General features: G+C 35.7%; 1 protein-coding gene across 3 annotated transcripts; it reads right to left on the minus strand.

The window, feature by feature from the left end:
• Positions 1 to 5683: 5683 nt before the first annotated feature.
• MAPK9 (mitogen-activated protein kinase 9) lies at positions 5684 to 25871 on the minus strand. 3 transcript variants are annotated; one of them, XM_009892562.1, is made up of 11 exons: positions 25697 to 25871; positions 20740 to 20869; positions 19543 to 19601; positions 18395 to 18533; positions 16068 to 16233; positions 14688 to 14759; positions 10352 to 10534; positions 9074 to 9198; positions 8493 to 8556; positions 6790 to 6861; positions 5684 to 6035 (listed from the first exon to the last, which is right to left on the minus strand). In XM_009892562.1, exons 1-11 carry the CDS (start codon positions 25816 to 25818, stop codon positions 5893 to 5895), a joined length of 1275 nt encoding a protein of 424 aa, XP_009890864.1. In that variant the 5' UTR covers positions 25819 to 25871; the 3' UTR covers positions 5684 to 5892. The 3 variants fall into 3 exon arrangements, with proteins under 3 accessions (XP_009890864.1, XP_009890866.1, XP_009890865.1); XM_009892564.1 differs by having other exon boundaries at positions 5684 to 6040; XM_009892563.1 differs by lacking the exon at positions 14688 to 14759 and adding an exon at positions 14991 to 15062 and having other exon boundaries at positions 25697 to 25846.

The raw sequence follows: 25871 nt of genomic DNA on the forward strand, positions 1-25871 counted from the left end.
ATTTGGGAGTCTGATGAAGCTGAAAACGCACAGTAGTCATTTTATAAAGTTTGACTTGCCAACATTTAAGAAAATATAGGTATCAAAAACAGACAAATACACCGCTAACCATCCGTTACATTTTCTTTTAAAAAATTAGCACCAATTCAAGCATCTGAATTCATAGAAAAGCTAGTGACACACTTGGTTTTTCAAAAAAGTTTTTCCCCATTAGAAGAAAATACAATAGCATTTGCTCACGGGTATTAAATTAGCTTTGCTATCCGTAACAAATATGACTGTTTCAGGTAGTGAACATAAAACGCTGTTCTTACCCCACTACTTTCTGCTTTTGTCATCCTAAGAAACTACGGAGTGCCGAACTACAGACCCAGCCTGGGAAACACAGACCCATGCACTCGCCGAAGAGCACCGGGGGAAGTCTCAGGGTTTCGGGTTCGTGTTTTAGGGCAGGGACAGTGTCTTCCTGTGCTATTCACAGAGCATCTATTGCAGTGGAGTCCCAATAAGCAGATGTTCTGGCCTTACCATAACATATACAACTACCTCATGATGCATAGCCAAAAGTTAATAAAAAACGTTTAGAAATTTAAGAAAAAGGACGCTAGTGCTCATAGCTAGCTGACCTCCCTATAGGAACCAATGTTGTTGTATCTTTGTTCTATATTTATATCTAGGAACTCCCACTGCTATTCAAGTCAGCCTACGGGCGTTTGAGTACACTATGTTTCTCAAATGATCTCTTACTATGTGTTAAATTTCAGCCCATAAATAAAAAAAAAAATCTAATTTAAAAAAATCTCTGAAAACAGGTTTCTATTTAAAGGAACATGCTGATCAAATCTATCAGAATAGTAAAGATTGCAACCAAAATTTAAACACATTAAACGTATTTTATGTCATTCCTTTTTACACCATATACTGGTTGTATTAAGAAGAATCCTAAAGTGCTTCAAACCCAGCAATTAATAAAGTCAATTTCTTTTGTGCAAAACTGCGAGCACCTTTTCAAAAAATAAGCAGCAGCATCAAGGAATAAAAATGTAAATAGTTAAACATTTTCTCTATTTTGTTTTGAATTCTTGGACCAAAATAATTTGCCATATTTTCAATAACAAATTGCAGAAGAGTGCATTTTATTTGTTTAATTTTATACTGGACTTCTTATACATATACTGTTTGAAATAGCGGACCCAGGTAAATTTATATCCACAAAGCCACACTGTGGGATTGAGATCCAACAACTAAAATTTTAGCTACAAAAATAGTCATTTTATAGAACACAAACAGAAACAAGAGTTATCTCTCCACTTTCCTGCAACACTAATATGAGAAAAGATGTTTTACTTAAAATATTAGTTTAGCTCCAGACATTTTTAGCATGCAGAGCGGGCAAAAAAATAAAACTGATAAGTTGTGTAATAAGCTTTTAGAACATCACAATCACTCATGTAATAGACAACCTAAAATATATGTAAAATAATGACCCAGAATACACTTTTTCTGTCATATTTCAACGCATTAAAAAAAAATAATCAAAGACACTCTGGAAAAAGCAAAGAAATCACTAGATTCATCAAGTCCAAATTCTGCATCTGGGTGCAGGCGTCCCTGGATCAAAACCACTTTTGAACAGGAATTACACAATACACATCCCAGGAAAGAATTTGGTTCCCAGTATACGGTATCACACTAAGTTTAGCATCAAGCCCTGATCGAATCCATATGACATATGTAGAATATACAGACAAAGGCTGTTCAGCATTTACCCCCCACCACGCTTAAAGTACTTCCATTTCAAGTGTCACGATTCAAATGAAACACTCCACACAAACTGTATTGCTGCAAGACTGAACCCGGACTGCGGAACGGCATTATGTTCAGTAAAGATTTGTCTGCACTTCACCGTCTGAACCTCTACTGCACACCAAACCCAGAGGGCTGCACGTCTGCAAAAGCAGGGTCATCACTCAGTTCTTGGAGACTTATGTCAGCTGTATTTTGAATGTGCAAATCCCACTTCATTCATAAAATTATAATTTTAAGCCAAATACAATCAGATCTAAAAAGGAAACTGATTTAGCACTTAAGGTCCTTCCTTTCGGAAAGAAAACTTAAATGTAAAGAACCACTTTTTAATTAATTTTGAATAGACACATATGCCCTGTTAGGACTTAAAAAAGACAAATAAAACCTCAAGAGCCCTCTGGTTCCTAACAGTTTTTGAAACTTACCAACCAACCAGTTAATTTCTAGTTAAGGTTGATTTTATTTTTCATTATTTTGACAAGGAAATGCAAACCCTTACCGGAAACATGACAAAACTTCAAAGGCTGTTTGCAAAGACTAGTTTCCAGCCATTAGACCAGTTTATTGTGTACGAGCCATGCAGACAAAGCCTTAATTTTGACATTCATTTCTCATCTTTTTTCAGCAAAAACTAGACTTGTCATATCACAATATTTCCTCAAAGCACACTTTTAAGCTGCTTATCCAGATTTCAAAACAGCAAGCTTTTCTTTCTAACGTTTTTTTTTTTTGAGGAAAAATGATATGAGCACAGGTGAAATGAACTGTTTAAAACATACTCCATTTCTGCAATGCCATTCAGCTACTCAGTGTTCATATATTTAACATAATGTTTCTGGTAAATAATCTGATTGATAGCCATAGAACCCTCTTTTTTTTTTTTCAGGTGAGCAGTTAAGATTAAAGATTGTATCTATGTTGACTACCACTTCTTTTTAGTCATATTTCATAAATTGTTTATGTATACTGCAGTAGTGTTAACACTATACAAAGTCTTTCATAAAGAAAAAGTAACATTCATGTTTACAAAACTGAGCAGGTTTTTAAATATATATGTATACACACACCCACATATTCTTAATCTTTAAATACATATAAATATTTATAAATGCCAAAGTGCAAAAAAAATGGTCAATTGCATCACTTTACACACATGATTTTAGTATTAGGAATAAAAGTGATTATATTGCACACCAAACTCTCTAAACTTTTAAAGCCCCTGTCCCATTAAATGTGCATGTTGTTTTCTATCAATGATGAGGTTCTCACGGCTTTGACAAGCATTTCACAAACGTGGCACTGAATTTAACCCGCAGTCAGGAATACGACTATATGTATATAATCTACATGCAGTGCATTTATAGTCTATATGTGCACACTGAAATAGCACGGGAACTTTAGCATGCATCTATTCTGCATGCGTTTTCCTGAATATAATCTGCATATGTGCCTTCTTGAGACCAACGTTCTTCAGGTTATTATAGCAATTTGGGTTTGAATTATACTGGAATCAAAATGCACAATATTGACAGACATTTCAAGCATGCTCTGAAGGAAGCAACAGTTCTGTAAAATTGTGAAGCGTCAATTTATGCCACAGCAAGAAGACACTGAAAAAATAAGTATGAGACAGCTTTTCCTACAACAGGATTTACAAATAAACTCAGTTAATCTCAGGGTTTTTTTTGGTTCCAAGAGTACATATTCAAGCTAACAGTATGTACTAGGAGAACGCCAGATACCAGTTCAAATTGTGGAGATAGGGGAGTTGTGTTAAAAAAAGTGTATTAAAAGACAATTTAAATCACAGAATAATTTAGGTTGGAAGAGACCCGGAGGTCATTTTGTCCAACCCCCTCTTGTTCTGAGCAGCCCAAGTCCAATAGGAAAAATTCAACTCTGTGAATATCCAAAACACATGTGGGGGGGCACGGAAAATAATTGTTGCGTTCATTCTTCTAAAGCAGTAACTGTTAAAATGAGCACAGCACAGTGCAACTTCACTTGAAAACGATAAAAATCTTGGAAAATGAAGTCCAGTAGATTACTTCTATAGTGAATCACTAATGTTCATTTGGAATAGGTGTCTTTAGTAATTTTAGCTTACGCAAATAACAAGGATTTTAAAAATGCAAAAGAACCGTAACCTCTACTGTTCTGCTATATGATAAACAGGTATTTTTAAATGTTTTTTCCAGTGACAAAAATGCACTAAAATTATTTCACATATACCATCAGTATCCAAAAGATAAACTAAGGTATCCATAGGTTTAAAACCAAACAACAGGAAAAAACCCAAGCCCCAGTATCCTGCAATTCAATTAAACAGGATTTTAAAAATCCAAGATTCCAGGTGACAATTCTGAAGTTAACACCATACTTTGTTAATTTTTTAAACCTTCTGGGACAGTAAAACCTTAATATTTTTGCTACAGCACATTAAGCTATTTTAAAGGGATACAATTTCAATGGAAAAGCAATGCTTGCATAAAGATAAATTGCTCCTTTTCAAATGTTAAGGTCAGAAACAACAGACAATTTTCTTCTAGAAAAGAAATATGTCAGTAATGCAGTGGCTGGCTGGGCCAGTGTATTTTATAAGTTCTGTATATATATTCAAGTCAAGAGTATCTGGATCAACAGTTAAATATAGTGCCTTTAAGAAAGTGGTGTTTTACCTCATCTTGTACATCTCTATTACTCTTATAGTTACATAGTTTAATCTCACATGCATGCACACACACAAGATCCTTTAGCAAAATTCCACACCTGTGCACTCCAAAGTGAACGTGCACAAATTCAGAAGTGTGTAGTATAAAGCAATTTAAGCCCTACTCTGCTGCAAACACATTTTCTATTCAACATATTGCGTAATATAACAGGCAATGTTTGTATTATCTGATTCTGAAAACTGTATTGATAAGCCCGTATTGAAACAGCAAATAATCTACTCCTCTGACACTGTATTTAGAAAATATATATTAAGTATGTTTTCCTCCCCCATCAGAGAGGTTTTCCTAATATGGGAATAGAACTAAGCTCTGTTAACTAAGTACTTAATTTACAAGTGACTCAAAACTACCGTATTTTTATTTCTTTAATTACTTGCTAGGTACAAAGGACCCATTAAAAAATGGAAAACATTTACACAGCTCTTTTTGAGGCTGCAAGTTGATCTGCAATTGAGGCTGCAATTGATCTGTCCTTTTATTAGTTTGCAGTGAATGAAGAGCATCACAGATAATAATTTCCTTTTCTATTTGTTTTTGTTAAAGGTCCAGAATCACAAGTTAGAAAATACAGAACATTTCAGCATTCTCTCCTCTTCTAAACAGGCACTGCTTCACAGATAAGTCACTCATCCTTCCTTAAGATTTAATTAAGCCACTGTATCTTTCATCCACGTTTAAAAAACTGAAAAAGTTAGAGACACATATTCATAGGTGAAATACAAAGTAATGGCTATATTCTTCAAGCTTCACATTTATCTCTTCTACAAGAAGACAGATTCGTTGCAAAGCGAAGATAGAAAGGGCTCAATAAAAAAAGTGCTACGTGGAAGAATAACTGCCCTTAAACATAGTACTGAGAGCGTTCAACGTGTGAGTTCACACTTACATACAACACCCCAGTCATTAGATAAAGCAAACTGCCGCAGTCACATGTTAAAACAAATTTCATAGAGACTATACATTCAAAAAACCTACTAACAAGCAATACTGTACTAAAATGTAAACAACCATTGTGTCACAGAAGCCTGCCAGTTGGGACTGAAGAACCATAAATCCACTTAAGAGGAGTTTTTGGCTAAAAGTCTGTTATAACTGCTCACCTGAAATAGGCTGAAACAAAGAAAAGCCTATAATACTGTCTATTTTTTTTTGTTCTTTAGACATTGATTTGCTTTCATTCTACAACACTAAGCAGGCAATTTCATAACAACTGAGTAAAAAAAACAGGCATTACTTTAGCAGAACATGCAGAACATGGAGTTTTTCTACTTGGTTCCATTAACTTACAAGCAATTCAGGCCCAATGGAAGCAAGAGTTCTTTTCCGAAGTCAAGTCTGCAATCCTGGCTGATCATCGACATCCTTCAAGGGGTCCTGTCAAGGCATCGAGGCTGCTGTCTGTATCTGAGGCCAATGTTTGCTCTGTTGACATGGATGAAATGTCATTGATAGATGATGACTGGGAAGGACTGGTGTTGCTATTCACTGCTGCATCTGTGCTAAGTAAACCAAACATAATAAAATCTGAGGCAAGACAATATTGCAGGTACAAATAACCATACTACTAGGCTCTGAGCATCACTTTCCCCACAGAAATCCTTAGAAAATAAAGAAATTAATCAACAGTAGAAAAGCGGTCACTAAGTTCCCTAGCACTCAAAACCCAAGGTGAACATTAAGATAAGACAGTTTGATTTTTCTCCCTCTCTGAGGAGGAAAGCAAAAACATGCAATGTACAATGTGAATAGTAATCTGAGTATCAAGAAATCTAACAGATATAGTTAATAAAAGACAGTGCAATATTCCAATTACTGAACCAAGAAAACAGCAGCAAACATCAAGGATTCAATCAGACATAAATACTTTGCACTATTAACTATTTAAAACAAGGAGCCCTAATGATGTTTAACCCTGCATGAAAGGGACTCATTCACGCAGAGCCACAGAATAAGCATTCAGCATAAAAGACATCTCTGCAATAGCTGATGTAGCCCATCATTGATCATTCCATTGGATGACTGAGCCCTTCGGGGAGATGGCAGCTCAGGGTGCTGCAGACACAAGACTTCTTAAGTTTTCCTACAACTTACTCCGTAACAATGAAGAACTACTGCACATGGATCACGAGTCTTGAAGAACAAAACTTTTGCCTACCTGGATCATTAAGCAGGAAATCTTCATTCACGAGTGCAACAGATCAGCACTATGTATCACAGTTACAGGAGAACTACTGAAACAATGACTAACCTGAGGGCTGATCTTTTACCACACCGTTCTTGCTCCTTTCTTCCCAATCCATTACTTCTTTGTATATTAATTCTTAAGAGAAGGGCGGGAGGAATGAGGGAAGAGACAAAAACACATTGTAAGATCACAGAGGATTTGTATACAATTTACATATGCGTAAAGGTACAATGGAACGGTTAAGGGCCAGCCTGGAAGTACAACTATACAGGTATTTGTTTTCCTTTTCTGTTTTTTAAAGGCCTATGGCAATGATTAGAAAATTCTGCAGTTTTTCTTTATGCGTCACAGAAAGACACTAAGCATGCACCAAAATAAAAATATTTTTTACATAGAATAGCTGCCCACGTAAAAATAACAACTATCTCACCCCAAAACTTTATATATAACTACAATGCACTAATATTAACTGTAAAAAAAAAAAAAGTATCAGATACAGAGTTAAAAAACTTATAGATAAATCCTGTGGCAATTTTACTTTGATAACAAAACCATACACAAATGTCTTTATTCTTAAAGAACAGTCTCCATAGATACATTGAGGAAAGTCTGGTCATTTTGAAGTAGATTAAACAAACAATTAAAATATTGCACGAAAACCCTCATTTACTAATCAAGGGTGATTCAGGATACAGGCACCTCAACAACAACAAAATAATCAGAGCTGTAACTTTAAAGGAGCATTCACTATTCTGTTTCATACGACTGTAGTATGGTACACGCCAGACGGGTTACCTTGGCCCCTTCTAGAGCAAAAGGATCACCAGTGCTGCAGAGCAGCAGGTGCACTTCAAGTTATACCTTCAGTTAACTCACAGTAGCTTCTGTATGAACGCACAATCTTAACGTAACTAAGAATAACATAATATTTAAATAGATTAAGACCTCTTTAATTCTGAGTAATAACACTTACAAACGGATTCAATTAGATTTAACTGATCCACCTTAATCTTCCACCTTGCATTAATCTAAAATGATTTGAAGTGTACCTGTGCGGACATGCCCTAAAGAATATACACATAAACTGGAATCGGTACTTGAAATTTATAAAGCTATTTTACAAAAACAAGCGACTTCCAAAGTAGTCAGCAAAGAGGTCTATCCCTCTTGGTCCTGCGATGGTAAATGTTTAAAAAAAAAAAAAAATAATAAATAGAACAGCCTCACCACTTAGCATTTTTGGCTGAAACTATAAGATGTAATTGATTTCAACACCACGATGCCATTTATTGTTTTGTTTAGGTCAACAGTTTAACCTATTTAGTCAAAAAAATAAGCAATGATGAGACACTGAAAAACTTGTCTGCTATTTATGACCTCAAGAAAAAAATTAATTAGTAAATATTGTCGAGAGATGTGGCTTAAATAATGCACACTAGAAAAGTCACGTGTTTCTCTCTCGGGGAATTTTCTGCCAAGAAAAAACCCATTAAGATTACAAACACTCAGGAAATACTCAAGAAAAAACATGAAAACTGTGGCATTTTGTTGAACGGACTTCAGAATGCTACATGTACATATACGCACATATATATATTCACTCCAAATACAACATTTTTCTATTATTGATTTCTCTTCATATTGCCAAAAGTAGTACTGCATAATTGGAATAGTGGGTTCCAGTCAGTTACACAATCCAGCACACACATAAGCATTAATAATAAAAGCTATTACAATAAATGTCATTTGTCATGCTCACTTTTTACCTTTCCATTCTTCAATTGCATGTTCTCTTTCTTCCAATTGTGCGTCATAGATTTGAGGTGGAGGCTATAAAGAAAAACAAGTCTATAGTGTATCTACTACATGAGATTAACACAACCAATCACAACTAAAAATGACTTTTTTTTAGCATTCTGTTACCTTTATCTTTGGCAGTCTATTCCCTATACCTCAAAACTACATTAATTTTACAACTCCACAATCTGCTTTTAAATCCCACCTCCCACTGAAAGGCAGTTTAAAAGCATCAACTAAGATGAAACTCATCATAAGGTTTTATGGGGCTCTAACGAAAGTCCCGTTTTTAAAACGTCCTAGATTACCACCACGTAGGCAACTCCTTCCATAAGGTAAAGGGAACTATGAACAACTACGTTCAAACCTATATAAATTCTACTCCAGCAGCTGTTCTTCAGGCAATTTTGCCCCTACTGTTGATCTGAAGGCTTTATCTGTGACTTTTGCTAGCCAAAGAATGAGTTCAAAGCATGCTCTTGACTACAACAATATATTCTTTGAAGGTATTGAACTGATATCTTAAAAATTATTTTAAATGCAAACTTACAGCTTCTGCTTCAGCTGGATCATACCAGACAGTAATATAAGGGTGACGTAAGGCTTCATCTACAGAAATTCTCTTGTCTGGATCTACTACAAGCATTTTTGATAATAAATCTCTAGCTTGACTGGCTAGAAAGTAAAAATGAAGAGAACACAGGTGTAAGAGAGCTGTAGAGTTTAATATCTGACACAAAACAAATACTGGGAACAGATGACACACGGCAGATTTCATAAGCATCTATGACTTTCAACAAGTTGCACTTATTGGCGACATGAGAATACTTAACTTTTAATCTTATAGGGTTAGATAAGCCTCACTGTGTACCAGTTTTAAATCAACTGGGTAGTACTAAAGCTCCGCATCTTGCCATATACACAGAAACACTAGCATGCACTGTCAGAACAGGTCCAAAGATGCAAACTTCCCTGTGCTGTTACTTTTTTCTTTTAATAAAGTCACAATCCTTTACTGTAAATGTTATTTTAGTATTATCTAAAACATAAACCCTGCAGCTGACACCAGCCAACCTCAATTTCGAACAGTTCTGTTGTCCCGTGGGTCACAGTTTATTTGGCACTAACTACTGAATATAAAACACAAAACTTTATTAATAAATTTTAAAAAAACCCACCTCGGTACAGTAACAACCTAATATCTCTAACATCAAATTAGTTTTTCTTTTAAAGGTGTTACTGCACAGTAGCTGGCTACCCGTTGTTGCAGTAACACTTCATTGACTTTTGTCTAAATGATCACTGTAATAATAAAATAGGCTGTAACAAGTTATTTTATGTTTAAAGAATTATTTGACCATCTAGGGAATACAATAAAGTGGGTTGTTTTGTTTTTTTTTCATTTTATCAGTAATTATCTAAAATAAAAGTATAGCCAAAATGAACTATATGCACATATCAACTAGAGAAAGATAACTGCAAATAACCTCCATAACAAGTATAACTTTCAGAGAATATTTACATGACATACATTATTCAATAGATTAGAATTAAGAGAATTAAACGGAATACTAGGAACAGGAAAATAGTTCTGTATTTAATGACCACTACTAACATTTCAGGACGCATCATAAAGGAAAGAAACAGAAAGTATGCAGCTTCTAATGTTGACAGCCATAAACATTATTAGGTTTGGCGTTTTGTGGTTTGTTTGGGTTTTGGGGGGGTGGGTGTTGTGGTTTTTTTGTTTGTTTGTTTGTTTTTAATTAAGTGTATTGCAAACATTTTCAATTAACATCTTTTAAAACCGAGAAAAAAATCGCCTTACTTTTTAACTTGTCACGATCAGATTCTGATGGAAATATCCAGTCTGGGAAGAGCTCTTCAAATTTAATACCGGGATATTTTGGCCTGTTTTCTACATAATTCCTCACTGTAGGCTGTAATTTCTTCATAAAGTCTGCTGATGGTGTTCCCAATTGTTCAATAACTTTATTCCATTGATCAATATCTGCACCATATCTTTAGGAAAATCAGCTGAAGAATTTGAAATCTGCACTATACAAAAATATCACTTACAGAAATCTGAAAAGTTAACGAAAACTTGAACAAAGGACACACACATGAACTTCATTCTAGCATCAACAGTATTCTGAGCTGCCATGTAAAAAGCTAGATTGACATAAAAATAAGATTCAGACTTGGTAATCCTAAGGACAGGCTAGAAGTACTTGCACAAGGTACTATGCTTAAATACCTTTTGCTAATTATTATCTGTTGGGTAGTATTGAAAGCAATACTTTTTGGAGTCCATAAGAAGCTTTATTTGGCAATTATATCCACAGCAAAACAACTATAGGGACAGAAGAAAAAGGCTGCAGTTGAATCTTCCAAAATACAACATACCATCTACACTGATGTTTCTTGAAGATAGGGAAAAATACATGAAAAAACCTAAAGCACAACTATGTCCCACTCAAAGTAAGATATTTTGTGCCTGTCTCCTAAGGAAATCAGGCTTTGGGTTGTAGGGGTTTGGGGGGGTGGGTATTGGTTGGATGATTGGGGTGTTTTGTTTTGTTTTTTTTTTGTTTTTGTTTTTGTTTTTTAATTTTCAGCTTCAGAAAGGGTTTAAAGGGGTTCTGAACAATGAATCCAGATTCCTGTAGGTTTTTAGCAGGTTCTTTTGTTTAAGTGTATCAGCTGTGCTAATATTCAGACTACTCTGTTCTTAAATTCAGAATTTAAATATTTGATAGGAATTGCATTTACAAGCCACAAGTTGACACTGTGCCTCGCGTTTCTTTTGGACCATCCCTTCTCCTTCTTCCAAGTGAAGACATTTGCCCTAGACATGGTGACACTTGTTATAGAGATACCAGAGTCTGCTCTGAACGAGCCTAGTCGGGATAACAAAGCTCTTTTATCACACAGAACACACTGCATTAGTATTCCTGATATTTAGGTTTACTCAGATTTACACTTTACAGATTTTCTGATTAAAAGAATGTGCAATTCCAGTAGTCTAACCATCGACCTTGCAAACATTCATAGCTAAATTCATAAACTAGCACTTCACCCTGTCCATTCTCATAGACAGATTTTGTAACAAAACAAGAACTTTGCTGCACTTTGAATTAACATGTATTTAAAAAAACCACGGAGGTGCTTTTATTGCAGTTAGTGTCCAAAGAATACAACTAGAAATATATGCATAGTCACTGGCTCATGCTAAGACTTTAGCCTTCTAATACAAAGATTGAAAATTATATTTGCTTATTGAATACATTCCAATGGAAAAAACTATATTAAAATCAAAATTAAGAAATCAATATAGTTAACTCTCATGCTAAAACAAAGCACATACAAAGAAACTTTTAACATACATCAGGAAATTTTGTTCCTAGCTGGAAAACTGGTTTCTGTGAGATCTCCACCAATCTAGATCCAAGAAGATGCTTTTTCTTTGAGGAACAGCTATTCAGCTAATGAAATTAGAGTCCAGTCTACTGTGGTCTCAGAGCACTGGGGAGAGGGCAGAAACACTTAATGACCTATCCCACTTTAGTAAGAGAAACTGGGGAAAACCCAATGTCTCCGTTGGATTGCTTCAAAGTACCTTACAGATACTGAAAAAAAAAAATAATAAAATTCCCCAGTATAGAGTTGACTTGAAATAAGCTAAGCCTGTTATCAGAAACCCAACTGGGAGAAAACCTTAATTTCAGCGTAAAGCACGCAGAGCGTGCAATGTGAACAACCTTGCAACCCGCAGACAAAACTACCCTTCCTGTTCCAGTGACCTCAAGGTGAAAAACAACCAGAACAGTTCAGTCCATGCCAAGTATGCTTGCCTACTTTTTGGGAGTCTGCAAGAGAAGCTGGAAATAAGGTCTTATTATAATCACAACAAAGCATGATTTTTGCCAAGAAAGCATCAATACCCCATCATGCTTTTTGTATCAGCCAGGCAATTAGTTTCCCTCACCCCCTGTGCAAAAGAGCATTAGAAACACCCTGGTGCTGTGAGGCTTTCCATTATTTCATCCCAGGTCTCTATGTTGCCCAGTTTTACTAGATTTCTCATTTCCAGCACAACAGCAAATGCCAGTAACTGTGAAGAGCCCTGTTTGTCCTCCACAGCACCAGTCAGGAGCAGGCTCGGTGCATCCCTCACCCAGGCGAGGCAGAGCATCTCAGTCCAGCCAGAGCCCTGCTGCAAGTACCCTGGCAATCCCCGTCGACCACATGGGGAAATACAAGAGTAGGTTTTCCAGGAAATAGTCAAGGACACATCATTAGGCAACATGCTGAAGTTGGGTCCCTGCTCTAAATCTCCAAATACTAAGACATTTTAAAATTTAAGTAAATACAAAAAACCCCACACACAGAAGAACAGAAAGCTTCACGGCCATGCACACCAGCATTCCTCATAAACCACACTCTCAAAACAATCCTGCAGCTGAAGATAAAAGAAAACAATCTGACTGAAGCAGTTACCAGTCAGGAAGAGTTTCAACAACACAGTTACCTGTATTTCACGTAAAAGAGAACTGCCAGGGAAAAACCCTGTAAGCATGCCCTTTGATAAGAAACCGAGGGAGGAGACTCCTTGGAACATAGACTGGTGGAGCTTCAGTGACCTCCAGAGAGGCACAAGTTATAACTTGCATATTTAACAAGTATAGACAAAATTTCCTTCATTTATTCATGAATAAATCAAAGTAGTCCATGCTAACATGCAGGTGAAAGACACAGAACATACATGAAGAATTGTGTTAGGTTGGTCTGAAGGCTTCAAAAGGTAAAACAATAAGTATAGAAAGGAAGAAAGGTGGAAAACAAAAAGACTTATTTAACAATTAATCATTTGTACCATTAAATAAAGCATGATCAACTGCTGAAGATTAGTGTCATGAAATTCAGCATTAAAATTGAAAGTCCTCCTCTATGAGATACATAGGTATCTGTGGACATGTACTTGATATTTTTAGTGGTGGACTCAACTTTTCCTTGCTGACAAACAAAAATATTATACTTTCTTCAAAATCTTGGACCACAAGTAGCTATGGCTCCTTATGACCTACAGCCATAACTGGTAATTAAAGTTTAATTACATTGTGTGGATTCTACTTATTTACTGATCAATTTTGAATGTCTTGTTCTACACAACACTACTACTTCATAAGATATTATTTATAAAGGATGAAATTTGTTTTGATCCAATTTTTATAACTGAAACTTGATAATGAGTCAAATGTTTTAAATTTTGTTTCTAGGGAAATATTCTGAAACACATCAAAATCTTCAAAGAACATTTACATCATTAACTGATCGCTTCTGTTCACTTAATACAGTGTAAAGACTTGTTTGTGATCCAGGGATGCATTCTTGAGATTTCCAATCTCTAAGGTATGAGAATATATATAGGAGGGTTTTGTTTGTTTTTAATACAGAAAAATTTCCTACAATTACTATCGTACAAGAAAGCAGAATTTTATGGAGACAAATTTGGGTCAAAAATATTGGAGGGAGGAATGGAGGAATAACAATCTTATTGAAAAAGTAAGCCCAAAATAAAATTTTCACAGAATGAAAAAACCTCCAAAAAGAAAAAGGTTTTTCTTTTATAATAAATAATAGTAATAAAAAAAACCATTTTTCATGCAGTGTGCTTGCAATCAGGACACCGCTGGCCAGCAAGTGCTAATAAGCAAGAAGAAAAATCTGATTGAAACTCAAAAAATTGTACAATAAAAAAAATTACTCTACTGTTCAAACAAATAGTAAGCAAAACCCATGCATAGTAAGAAGTAACTTTGTAGGCTTTTGCTTATAAGACTTATCAACAAAGAATAAGAGTAAGAAAATATACTTATTGCTATTTATTTTTTAAACCTAACAGTTTTAAGCTACAAAAGCTGAAGCTCTTAATATAAATTCTATGGATTCAACCAGTACAAATTACATTAAATATAGCCTACTAAGAAAATAAAATGGTAAGCTCGACAATTTGGTTAATGACACTAATTTCAAATAGTACAGCAGATCTATTAAAACATATTATTGAAAATATTGCTTATGCTTTTATACTTATACAGATCAAAATAATTGTGTTTCTGTTGAAAGTGGAATGGGACTCAAGGATGACTAGGGAAGGATACGATCAGTGCCTTGGAATATCACACAACCTTTCACCAATTCTCCCATGATGCACCCAACTGACCAGATATCAACTGAAAGTAAAAATGAAATGATCAAATTATGAAGTATCATGAACAAAAGTGAGGAAAACAAACAAAAACATCTAGCATCTACAATAAAACACAACAATGTGGAAAACCAAACTGCTAACATGAATTTTCAATCATATCCGCACCAACTGACTGCTGCTAAATTTTTGTTATTAGCATTTTGTAAAATACAATCAGTGTTTACATTTCTGAAACAACCACAAAGAAGGATACAATCTCTTCCTGGGAACAGGACTTTATGGAGGACCATTTCTGCCATAATGCACCCAACAGACCAGATATCCACTATCATATGTTAGGTGCAACAAGGACAAAAGATTAAAGAGGGTTTTTTTAAATATCACAATTATGTTATTTGTATGCTCACACTGTATTCCTACAGTCCTTCAGATAATTTATGTTTTTGTCCCATCCAGAACAGAGTCTACCAAAGTTCCGATCCACATCAGCACTTGCCGTACAACAAGCTGCCTTGCACATTAATGAAAGGGTTTGTTTTTTTTTCATTATCAGTGGCCCAGTGAGGTCCTACGAGTCCCTTGTTTTACACAGCCAAAGTGACAAGTATACAAAAGCACGGTATCCCCAAGCCCCTGTGATAAAGCACAAAGAGGTCCTAGCATAGAAGGCCAGAAGGGGCAGCATGCCACTTCACAGCTAGTAAAAATCAGCAGGTAAAACCCCCAATAATGTGACGTCAAGGACAATTTCCTTGCCAGCAATTTTGTTGGCTGAATGTTCACTATATTATAGCTGTGTTGTTTTTAATAATGTAACACTCAGCCTCTTTGAGTGCTATGCAGATTTCAAAGAGTATAAGACATGGTTTATCATAGGTATCTGAAACAGATTTTAATAAAGTAATCAGAGACAGAAAAGGGGACAGACTGTTGAAAGAAGATGCTTCAGAATAAAATCACATTGATAAAAGGGTTTATTATTTATAGATTGATGGTAGATAATTTTTTTAACATCATCCAGCATAAATGTCTCAACAGGTTTATTTTGTAGGATAAAACAAATGGCAACAAGACAACATATGAAAAAATAACAATGGCAGGGGAGAGGGAGCAGTATATGTTAAATGGAGATAGGCACGCAGAGCAGAAAACAATTATATTCTCCAAAATTATTACAGTGTAATTTTTGTAATTTGCAATACCACCATTAACATACTTTAACAACAGACATGGTAAGGGGAAAACAGCCCTGCCTCCCTTTTAAAGCTGTTATGTTCCAAGACAGATATGCTTCAGACAAAAGATTTAAAGTGTTACTCCAGCAACTTACCATTCTCTTTATATCCCATTCCAAGGATAACCTCTGGCGCTCTGTAATACCGCGTTACTACATACGGAGTCATCATAAAATTAGTACACGCTGTTCTCGCCAGTCCAAAATCAAGGATTTTGAGTGTACAATCTGATTTTACTACAATGTTGCTGGGTTTCAAATCCTAACAAGAAATAACTTCAGTTAAGGAAGGATCAACATACAGAATGATATCCAGCCCTCCCTCACAGTCAATATATGCCACCAGTTCACTTCACAGTAACAACCACAAATTCCTGCTCCCGTGTATCTGCTTATTTATACACAGCCTAGAGACAAGTCAAATGGGGCACAGTTAAGTACTCAAAAAAATTCAGGGAAAACCAGAACCAAAGTTATTCAGAGTCTTAATTTATCTAGTTGTGCACTGACAGTATAGTCAGTTACATAATGGTCTGTGTGTATGCACAATGTGTAAAACGATCTGCTTCCTTTAACACATTAAGTGGACCTATTTTGGGTACGAATAGTTGCACGTTAAGGAGAGACCGTTCCAAATACTGTCGTTATTAGGGCACAGATCTTAAAGACAACATCATTAGTCAAGTATCTGTAGGAAAAGGAGTACCCCAACACACAAAGCATTAGTAAGCATATTTGTTAATGACCGATAAACCACCTGGGTTACAGGGATTAGCAAATTTCACAGATTTAGGACATAGTGAAAACAGATTTACCCAATGAGTGAGAAGAAAAATAACATACTTAAGGAGACACACCTCATGGGAGCAGTCATTATTGCACTGAATGGAATACAGAGTTAGGGAAAACTAAAATAACTGGGGTTTATTCACAAAGTATAAGTAAACAAATTACACTTGTACTAGTATATTTAATTCTGCTTGTGTCTGACTTGGTTTCAACCACACAAACCATGTTCCAGATACAGAACTTTCTTTTCTTAAAGGAGATGGGGACACGCAAATAGTTCACATGAGTTTGCGTGTTTTAGGAAGGCAACAAATCTTCTGCAGAATGCTATTGAATTTACTCTGTTTGGTCACAAACTCTGAGTAATTTCTAGATGCAACTCCTACTAGTGCATTCCTTCTCAACTATCCCAGCTCTGTTCCCTTTCCTAGCCGGCTTTCTTTTCAAAACCAAATCTCTCAATCTAATGAAGAGTTTCCACTCCAGAAAGGTAGTTTTGTTTTGGTCCTGAACTAACCCAACCTAATGCTTACCACTTTGGCTTCTCCATTCAGATTAACTTCACGTCTCTCTTTAGCTATTCACAGTGCGGTTCCTCTTAATTCTCATTTTCTTGTTCACCCAGTATCAGTTCTGTCTGATCGCTCTGTTCGCTCCTACAAGCTCAAGATTCTCAGCAAATGCTGTGTCTCCCCTTTAGCTCCAAATCACAGTCAACATGTCAGGTGGAGTTCCAGGTGTCCCCACTTCAGTCTCATACATGCCTCACTCCATAATTTTAGGAAAGCCCGGTACCAAGACTATCTGGACACAGACTTAAGCTAACTATATATAACTTCCTTGGTAATACCACAGGATTTTCATGGTAGATTTTTTTCAACAAAGTAAGGAAGTAGATCTGTTGTAATTTATACAGCTTCTCAACTATGTTTATAGATTGAACATAAAGAAAAAAAGCCCATGAAGCCAGAACTGAGTAGAGTTTTCAGCCACCAGGCAAAAAAGAAATTTGAAAGTATGTCCAGGAAGTCGGGGAAGAAAAAGAAAGGAACAGAAAACAAGCAGAACCCTTAGACTAGTCATGAAATTAAAAAAAAAAAAAAAAAAGGAGCAGCAGCAGCACAACAACAGAAGCAGAGAAATATATGAAGTCTGCACAGGACTCTCAAATTCTGATAATTTATAAATTTTACTTTTCAGAATCACAGAGTGGTTGAGGTTGGAAGGGAGCTCTGGAAGTCATCTGGTGCAAGGTCCCTGCTCAAACGGGGCCACCGACAGCCAGTTGCCCAGGACCATGTCCAGACAGCTTTTAAGTATCTCCAAGGATAGAGACATTTAAGAGGTAAATATTACATTTTAAACACTCATTCTTTAGTAATTTGAAAGGTCCACATAGTCATGTTTTATCTTTTAATCAGTTCAGCATCAGTTAAATCCACAGAGCTAACCCAATTTAAGATCTGTTTACAATATAGTCTTTATCTTTGAACTAGAAAAAATCTTCAGGTTTAATAATATTCTTATGCATAAAAGAAATATAAACTTATGAAATAGCAACTCCTTGTCTTCCCCCGTTTCATAAGAACATCTGTGTTCATTAAGAGTATTGTTAATCATCTAATACTACCTACTCTGTGGATGATACCAGCTGAGTGGAGATGTTTGATACCACATAGCATTTGGTAAAGAAGATAAGACATTCTTTCATGATCCAATTCCATATGAATAACCTGGCACAAGTTTGCATCCATCAGCTCCATAACCAAATATCTAAAGCACAAGAAAAAAAAAGCATTAAGAAAACAAGTCTTACTATTCATATCAGGTTTAAGCTTAGCATGAGAGATGTTTAATAGAAGTCAATTACTTTGCTAACATAACTGTCAAAAAGCTTATGATTTAAAAAAATCATGCATGGCCAGTTGCAAAATTAAATTATTATCTATTCAAAAACAGTCTTACTATTAAAACTTAAGCGCGCCATAGTCTATCACAAGAGATTAGAATTCCACTAGTTTTATAAACAGTAATACAGAAGAATTCCCAGTTTATGCAGCATGAAAAACTAACTGAAGCTGATGCAGAAATTGCAGATATTGCAATGTATCAAAAAATGATGATTCCTTTCACTGTATTTTATTTTTTTTAATAAGAAAATTAAGAAAAGCACAGTAAGAACTAAGAATGAATGATTAATTTTCAAGTTAAAATATCATCTGCTTACCCACTTCAGACACACACATTCCCCCGTTTACCCACAAAGCCCATTCACAAACCACAACACCACATTCACTGGAACCCACAAATACCCCTCCAATTAAATCACTGTGAATCCTTTCTAGACCAACTGACATAGCTTGCATAAAAAAGAAATATATTCAGTTCTTAATTGAGGCCAAAAATACTGCTGTGCTGATATGATTGGCATGGCAAAAAAGCGGTATGAGGTTATCCAGACCAAGTTATTATCCCAAGGTGACCCATTTAACTAAACGACAATACACACAAACCAGATGCACACGCAGTCAGCAAAGTATGGCAGATGGATGAGTAAAAGGTAAAGAACCTTTTCCATTTCCCACTTCCATCTTACACATAGTGAAACAGCTTTCTTGGTCTTTCTTAAAGAAATTTAGAAATAAAGACTAATTAAAGGCTAAATTATGCCTTTAACTACCTTCTGTTTTAAAAGTGTGAAGTCTGCAGGATACTGGAAATACAGCTCTAGGGCTTAGGCCAGTATTTTTCAGGAAGATTAACACAAAAATCTAGTACTTACACATCCTGAAATTCTTCTAGTGACTTCTGTGGTGTAAATACATTTAATAAACTAATTATCTATAAAATAAAAATAAATGTTAGAAGAAAAATCCTCTTTAATTCACATAAAAATCCACTACCGGAGAAGTTACTACTCAAAATCAAACGTACACTGTTACTATAGACAATTTGAATGTTAACTTGGCTTCACTTAATTCACATGTGTTGAAAAACTGCCAATTCAGAAATAGTTCCAAACTGCAGCATGTGTGCCAAAGGAACTATGACAGGACAAAACCACTTTTTTCTTTTTAAAGTTATATGACACCTTCTATCTCCCTCCCCAGTGCCTGAAATACATTCCATTTTTTCCACATAAATAATAACCTCTTATTTTAAATCACATGCTATGCAAGAAATTTTAACCAAGGCTGTCCAACAACACGTACCCAGAGGTGAGGTGCCCATGCAATCCCGTTAAATTATGATGTACTATTTCTAGAAGAACTGCTAAAATTACTGTACATCTTTAACAATCACCTTGTTTTTATTCTGTTACTTCCGGATTTCACCAGAAGCTTACTTTAAAATAAAAAATCCTAAAAGGCTAATTGGATCCAGGAAGTTTGAGACCTGACTGCACGGTTTCAATGATCAGCGATGTTTCTAGTTCATGGTAGTATCAGAACGTAACAGTCACATAAACCTTAAGTTCTTGTACTTGAACATTGAAGTATTGACGTTAAGGCTTTCAATTCTGTTTACCAATAAATTGTTAGACAGTGCTGCACCCCCCACCAGTTACACACTGTATTTAATAAAAATCTTGCCTAAGCTCAGAAGATTTAACTACAGTGCAGTTACAAGAGCCAAGCCCACAAACAATCCCACTGCCAAACAGGCTTTGCTGCAGTACAACTTAAAAGGGGAAAGGCAATACAGCAAGGCCAGCTCTATAAAGCCGACGCTGATGGTAAGCCTATACCAACAATGCAGCAAAACCCTCCTCCTCTTGGCACTTCATACCCCAAACAGCTCAGCCAAGAACTTAACCATACATTGTGGAGAAGTGCATTACCCATAGCAAATCTTTCCAGTCTCTCTCTCTCACCGTTTTTTCCATTACTTCGGTTATTAACAGCAAGTAAAAGAGCAAATCCTGAGCATTTTAGACAGCTTACAGTAATGAGGGAGAGAAATACAAAGCCAAACTTACATTTTTGTGATTGACACATTTTAAAAGAACAAGCTCTCTGTAAGCTCTTTTTGCGTGGGTTTGATTCTGAAAAGGACGACTCAGCTTCTTTACAGCAACATTTATTCCAAGGACTGTATCAAATGCAGCACTAGAAGTTTTCAAAGACAAAAAATTTCAGTTAAAGACTGAGGGAAAGTAGGGGGCAAAAGGGAGATGGGAGCAAGGAAAGAAATCAAGATTTGAGACAAAGCATATCCACTAAGGTGTTTATACTAACTTCAACTAATTTCCATTTAGAAAACAAACATCCTTTAAAATCTACATATCCTTTAATAAATACAGAGGTAAAACAGAAGCCACTGACACTCATCAGAAGTATTCCTGCCCTCCTTTCTGTTTTAAGACCAAATCTGCTGACTCAAGACTCTCATTCAAAACTGCAAGATCTAAAAATATTTTAAGCTTATTTGAAATCAAGAAGCATTTCAGTTGCCTAATCTGTATATTTGGAGGCGGGTTTTTTTTTGGGACACTGCTGCTGACTAGCAATCATTTAGTATTTGCAATAGAAATTTCTCTTTCCTAACGGAAAGTTACAACTGTGTCTCCATGATCCATTCTGCAGGCATCAATACTCTCCTGTATGTGGATAGTTTACAATTATAAGCAATTTTAGTGCCTAGCAGAAAGTTACATTCATCATCTTGTTTTGGAAAAAAAAAAAAATCCATAAAATTGAGTAATACGGAAAACTCAGATTGCAGGGAGCAAGACAAGGGTTTAAGAGTGAATATGACCATTAATTTTATCTTATTTTTCAGCTGAGCTTGTTCCTTCCCTCTGCAGTTTGAAGTACAGACATAAACTTGCTTTAATAGCTGTCAAAATCTAAAGCTAAATTATCTGTATATACAGAACAAAACTAAAGTGCAAATATTCTTCATTACTAACACACAGACTATTCAGTAAAATATATGTGAATTCATACCACAAACGACTCAGGAGTTCCAATCTTTAAATAGTTCCAGTCTTAAGTAAGATTCCCACATTACTCTATTTCCATTTAATGTTACTTTCATAGGGTAGAAAACAATTCTCATTCACATATATTTTCCAAGCCCATTTAAGCTCTTTGTGAGCTCCCTCCTTACCTCATCAAGATATGTACAATACTAGACTTAAGAATACTATAATATGATGGTCCTTTTACCAAACATACAGCTCCTCTGTGATAACAACAATACTCAAATTATATGAAGTTTACCAACATAAGTCACTACTTTCGCTACTGGAAAAAGCAATACCACCACAAAGGAGGGCTCATCTATGAGATGTTATGTTTTCTTGGAGGCACATCCCAAATTACATGTCCCAAATTCTATGTCCCAAATTTGAATCAACGTGCATTCGCACTAAGGGCTTGCTAGCATTTACTTCAACTTAGTTCTGTGAAATATGTAAATCATTAATTCATTGATATGATCACTCTCAGATTAAAAGCCTTTATGTCTGTGCAAAACAAAACACAAAATGGGAGGAAGGCAACTGGCCAGACAACTGGAGAAATTATTTTCCTCCCAAATATGAAAGCACTGATGTTTCAGTATTCACTTCAAATAGAAGACACTATATGTAAAATAAGAGTTCTGCATATGCTAATTACTAACTACACCTGGGAATTAGAATAAAATCAATAGCTAACAGCATCTGCATGAATTAGCTGTTTGAGTCAATCACAGGTCAGCAGTGGACAAAGGAGCAATTTCAGGGGAAGTGTCCCTTTGTGATCTGACACATCAGGTATATGGCAAGGCTCAGCCTGAGCACATATGAAGAACTCCACGTGAACCTCTTATTTTGCTCATCTGCATGGGAGTGACTGATATTGCATCTCAAAGAAAAAAAATATCTGTCTGCTACCTACACAATCCAAGGGGAAGAATTAAAAACAACAGAATGGTAGAAGAAAAAAAACAATTGTAAAAAAACCTGTGTGAGCATGCATTTATTTAATTTACCAAGGAAAAAAAAAAAAAAAAGAGACAGATTATAACCTCTATGACCACTATTACTGCTAAGATTACACTTCTAAGTATCATGTAATTTTACATAAATGAACAAAAAAAAAAATCATAGATGTAACTGGTGTTAAATTTCTTTCCCCGTGCCAGCTCATTTGAATTCAAGAGACTTTTTCATCATGGCAACTGTTTCAGGCACAGATTTGAAAAAAGCAGATTTGTCAGTCTACCCAGTTATCACCTTGACTACTAACTGAATGTCTATAATTTATTTCAACATTTGATATCATGGAAGAATCTCAGTGTCTACCACACCGTATAACAGCCATTCCAATTTGATGCCAATGAACTGTAGCAGGGTCTTCACTGCACTTGTGATAGTTTTGCATCTTGACCAAACATTTAATGTAAGAGTAGTGATGCCAGACACATGATGAAATTATTAACAAAGCATTATGACCTAAATTATAGTAGGCAATCACACTTCATTTCTGTAGGCAAATGACCTTAGCTTTGACCTGCAATATGCTACTCTTATGGACTCTTGCTCTGCCAGTTCCACTTTGCCAACTCTCTACTGTCTAAACAGCATTTGCAAATAGTAACAAACTTATCCCGACTGTTTCTTCAACTGCGAGTAAAGTTATCACCACAGTTAAAGCTATGCTATTTATAAAGATCACGATTCTGCTGCACTGCAGGCCAAAAGAGATTTGCTGAGATAGAAAAAACAGATTCACTAGAAAATTTCAGAAATCAAGGACAAGAAAGGAAAAAAGATATCAGGAAGTTGAAGACAAAAATTACTTCAAAAGAATAATTTTGTGTAAGAGATTCTTCAGTCCTAAATAGATTATAAAACTTCAAATGAATTAATACTTTGGAACAGTAGTGCAGGAAGTCGCGTATAAAACTGTACTTTATGTATAAAACACAAAAGGTATATCCAATCTCTCTCCTAGCCTGTTCGCTGTGTGAGCTATAAATATCCTCTACGTAACAACTGAGCTCCTTTTTCATCTTCCCAGAGCTTTCATTTAACATTTTTCTTAAGTATGTATTTTTAAAATTACTTCTTTTCCTAAATTTTAATATCAAAGAAAAAACTAAGCAGAAGCAATACCAATGGGAGTTTCCCATTAATATTTTAAGCAAAAAATAGCAAACCTCAGACCTCTCCTAGCTGAGGTGACACACGTGGTATTAAAAATTTCTCACCAAAAAAAATAAAATCCACACACAAAACTCCAGAAATACTTCTCCTAATTTTTTTATCTTAAACACTGGATTATAAAAAAAAAAATAAAATCATCACATCTGTGTGTCACACTAATGACTTAGCAATCTTTCCAGACAAACATGTCAGGATAGCGCTCATCTTACACAGAATTTTCTACATTTTACATCCTAGTATTTTGTATCTTTCCTCTGTGCACTATAAGGAACTTCAGGAGAAATTAAGATTTTGCACCTTCTTCAACTTGGATGTAGTTTTCAGATGTTTCACATGAAGACGAAAATTTACGCAATGTTTCGCTCCCTTGTTCCATAAATCTTGTCAATAAACCAGGTAATTCCTCCTTTTTCACAAAATGTTGACATTAACAGTACCCTAACTTAATTTTGAAGCACACCCCTAGTTTAAGTTTAAAAATGCAACACTTCTAATGAGAGGAAGAACACTTGAAACCACCCTAAATTCCTGCATGCCATCTAGAACAAGCATAACTAAGAATATTTATACCTGGAAGATGTTAGCACTATACTAAATCTTACCCAAACACTAATAACCAGTATCTAGTACGCGTACCCCCTCATTCCACTAAAGAATGAAATACGATGTTCTTATTTTATTTTTCACCTATTAGCAGGGCAATAGGGGTATCTAAATAAATTAAAAATAAAGGCCTGTTCTCACGAGAATGTACTGTTTTCCTACAGATATAACCCATTATGGTTATGAAAAGGCCAAAAGACACAGGCAGGTGCTGTATAAAGAGCTACTCACAATACGTGACGCATCACACCTATCCTGCAGAATTTATAGATGAAGAGAAATTGCAGACTGGATTTAAAGCACGAACAGCCCACCATGTGTTGTGATTAAGTCTAATATTAGAGAGTTCCTGAGTATATCTGTTTGCTCCCCTGTGTATGGAATTATAAAATCGCATTCATAAACATTTCTGCTGTTACCAAGTACGTTTTGCCCAACAAAATATGGGCTGGCACTAAGTCGTGGCGAATGGATTGCTGCAGTCTGAAAAAAACATTTGAAAGTGTTTACCTTTAGCTGGCCCAGAGGTGTGGTGCCATACAAGAGACTAAGGTTCAGGATCAGACTAACGACTCTCACGTCCTGGGCCAGTGGAGGCTGGACACATAGCTGAGGTGACACACCAAGGAAGAGCCGGCCAGCCCAACCCCTCACACAGCATCCCTTTCTGGTTAATCCATGGAGTGACAATGACACTGATTTGCCTCATCCTGCCAGTTAATGGCAAGGCACTGCATTGATGGCTCCTAGAAATGGACAGGAGTGATCGGGAATAAAAGGGGGGGAAGAAAGGGGGCCATGATGAAGAAACGAGTAAAACCCAGAATCTCTCACCATCGCATTGTCATACCTTACACTGCAATATCATAACTACATGGGGAATGTGAGAACTAGAAACAGAGATAAAGTGGTTAATGAGAAGGAAATTTGTTGACCATTTTAATTTATGCAGTTATCCAAATATTAATTTTCTCCTAAAAAGAAAAAAAAAAAAAAAAGGTTTGCACATGAACTACAGCAAGCAGTTGTTTTAGAATTTATTTAGTCCATAATCCTGTAGCAAGAGAACAGAAATTATCATCGGTGTTTGACATTCTGGCATCTCTATCAGGAATACATTCAAATTTTCTTTTATATTTACAGCTTTTTATATTTAAATAAAGTACTTATTACTCACCAAACAATGCCCTGTGCCCCTGATCCTATGGGCTTCAATTGCTGGTAACGTTTTAGTACAGTGAATGTTGAATCTGCAACTTGAACACTGTAAAACTGACTATCACATTTACTGTCACTCATGGTGTAGTGTCATGTAGTTTTCTCTCTCAATGACCTCGTAAAGTTTTCAAGAT

This window comes from Charadrius vociferus, unplaced genomic scaffold (assembly GCF_000708025.1).
Source record: "Charadrius vociferus isolate BGI_N301 unplaced genomic scaffold, ASM70802v2 scaffold529, whole genome shotgun sequence".
Classification (NCBI taxonomy): domain Eukaryota; kingdom Metazoa; phylum Chordata; class Aves; order Charadriiformes; family Charadriidae; genus Charadrius; species Charadrius vociferus.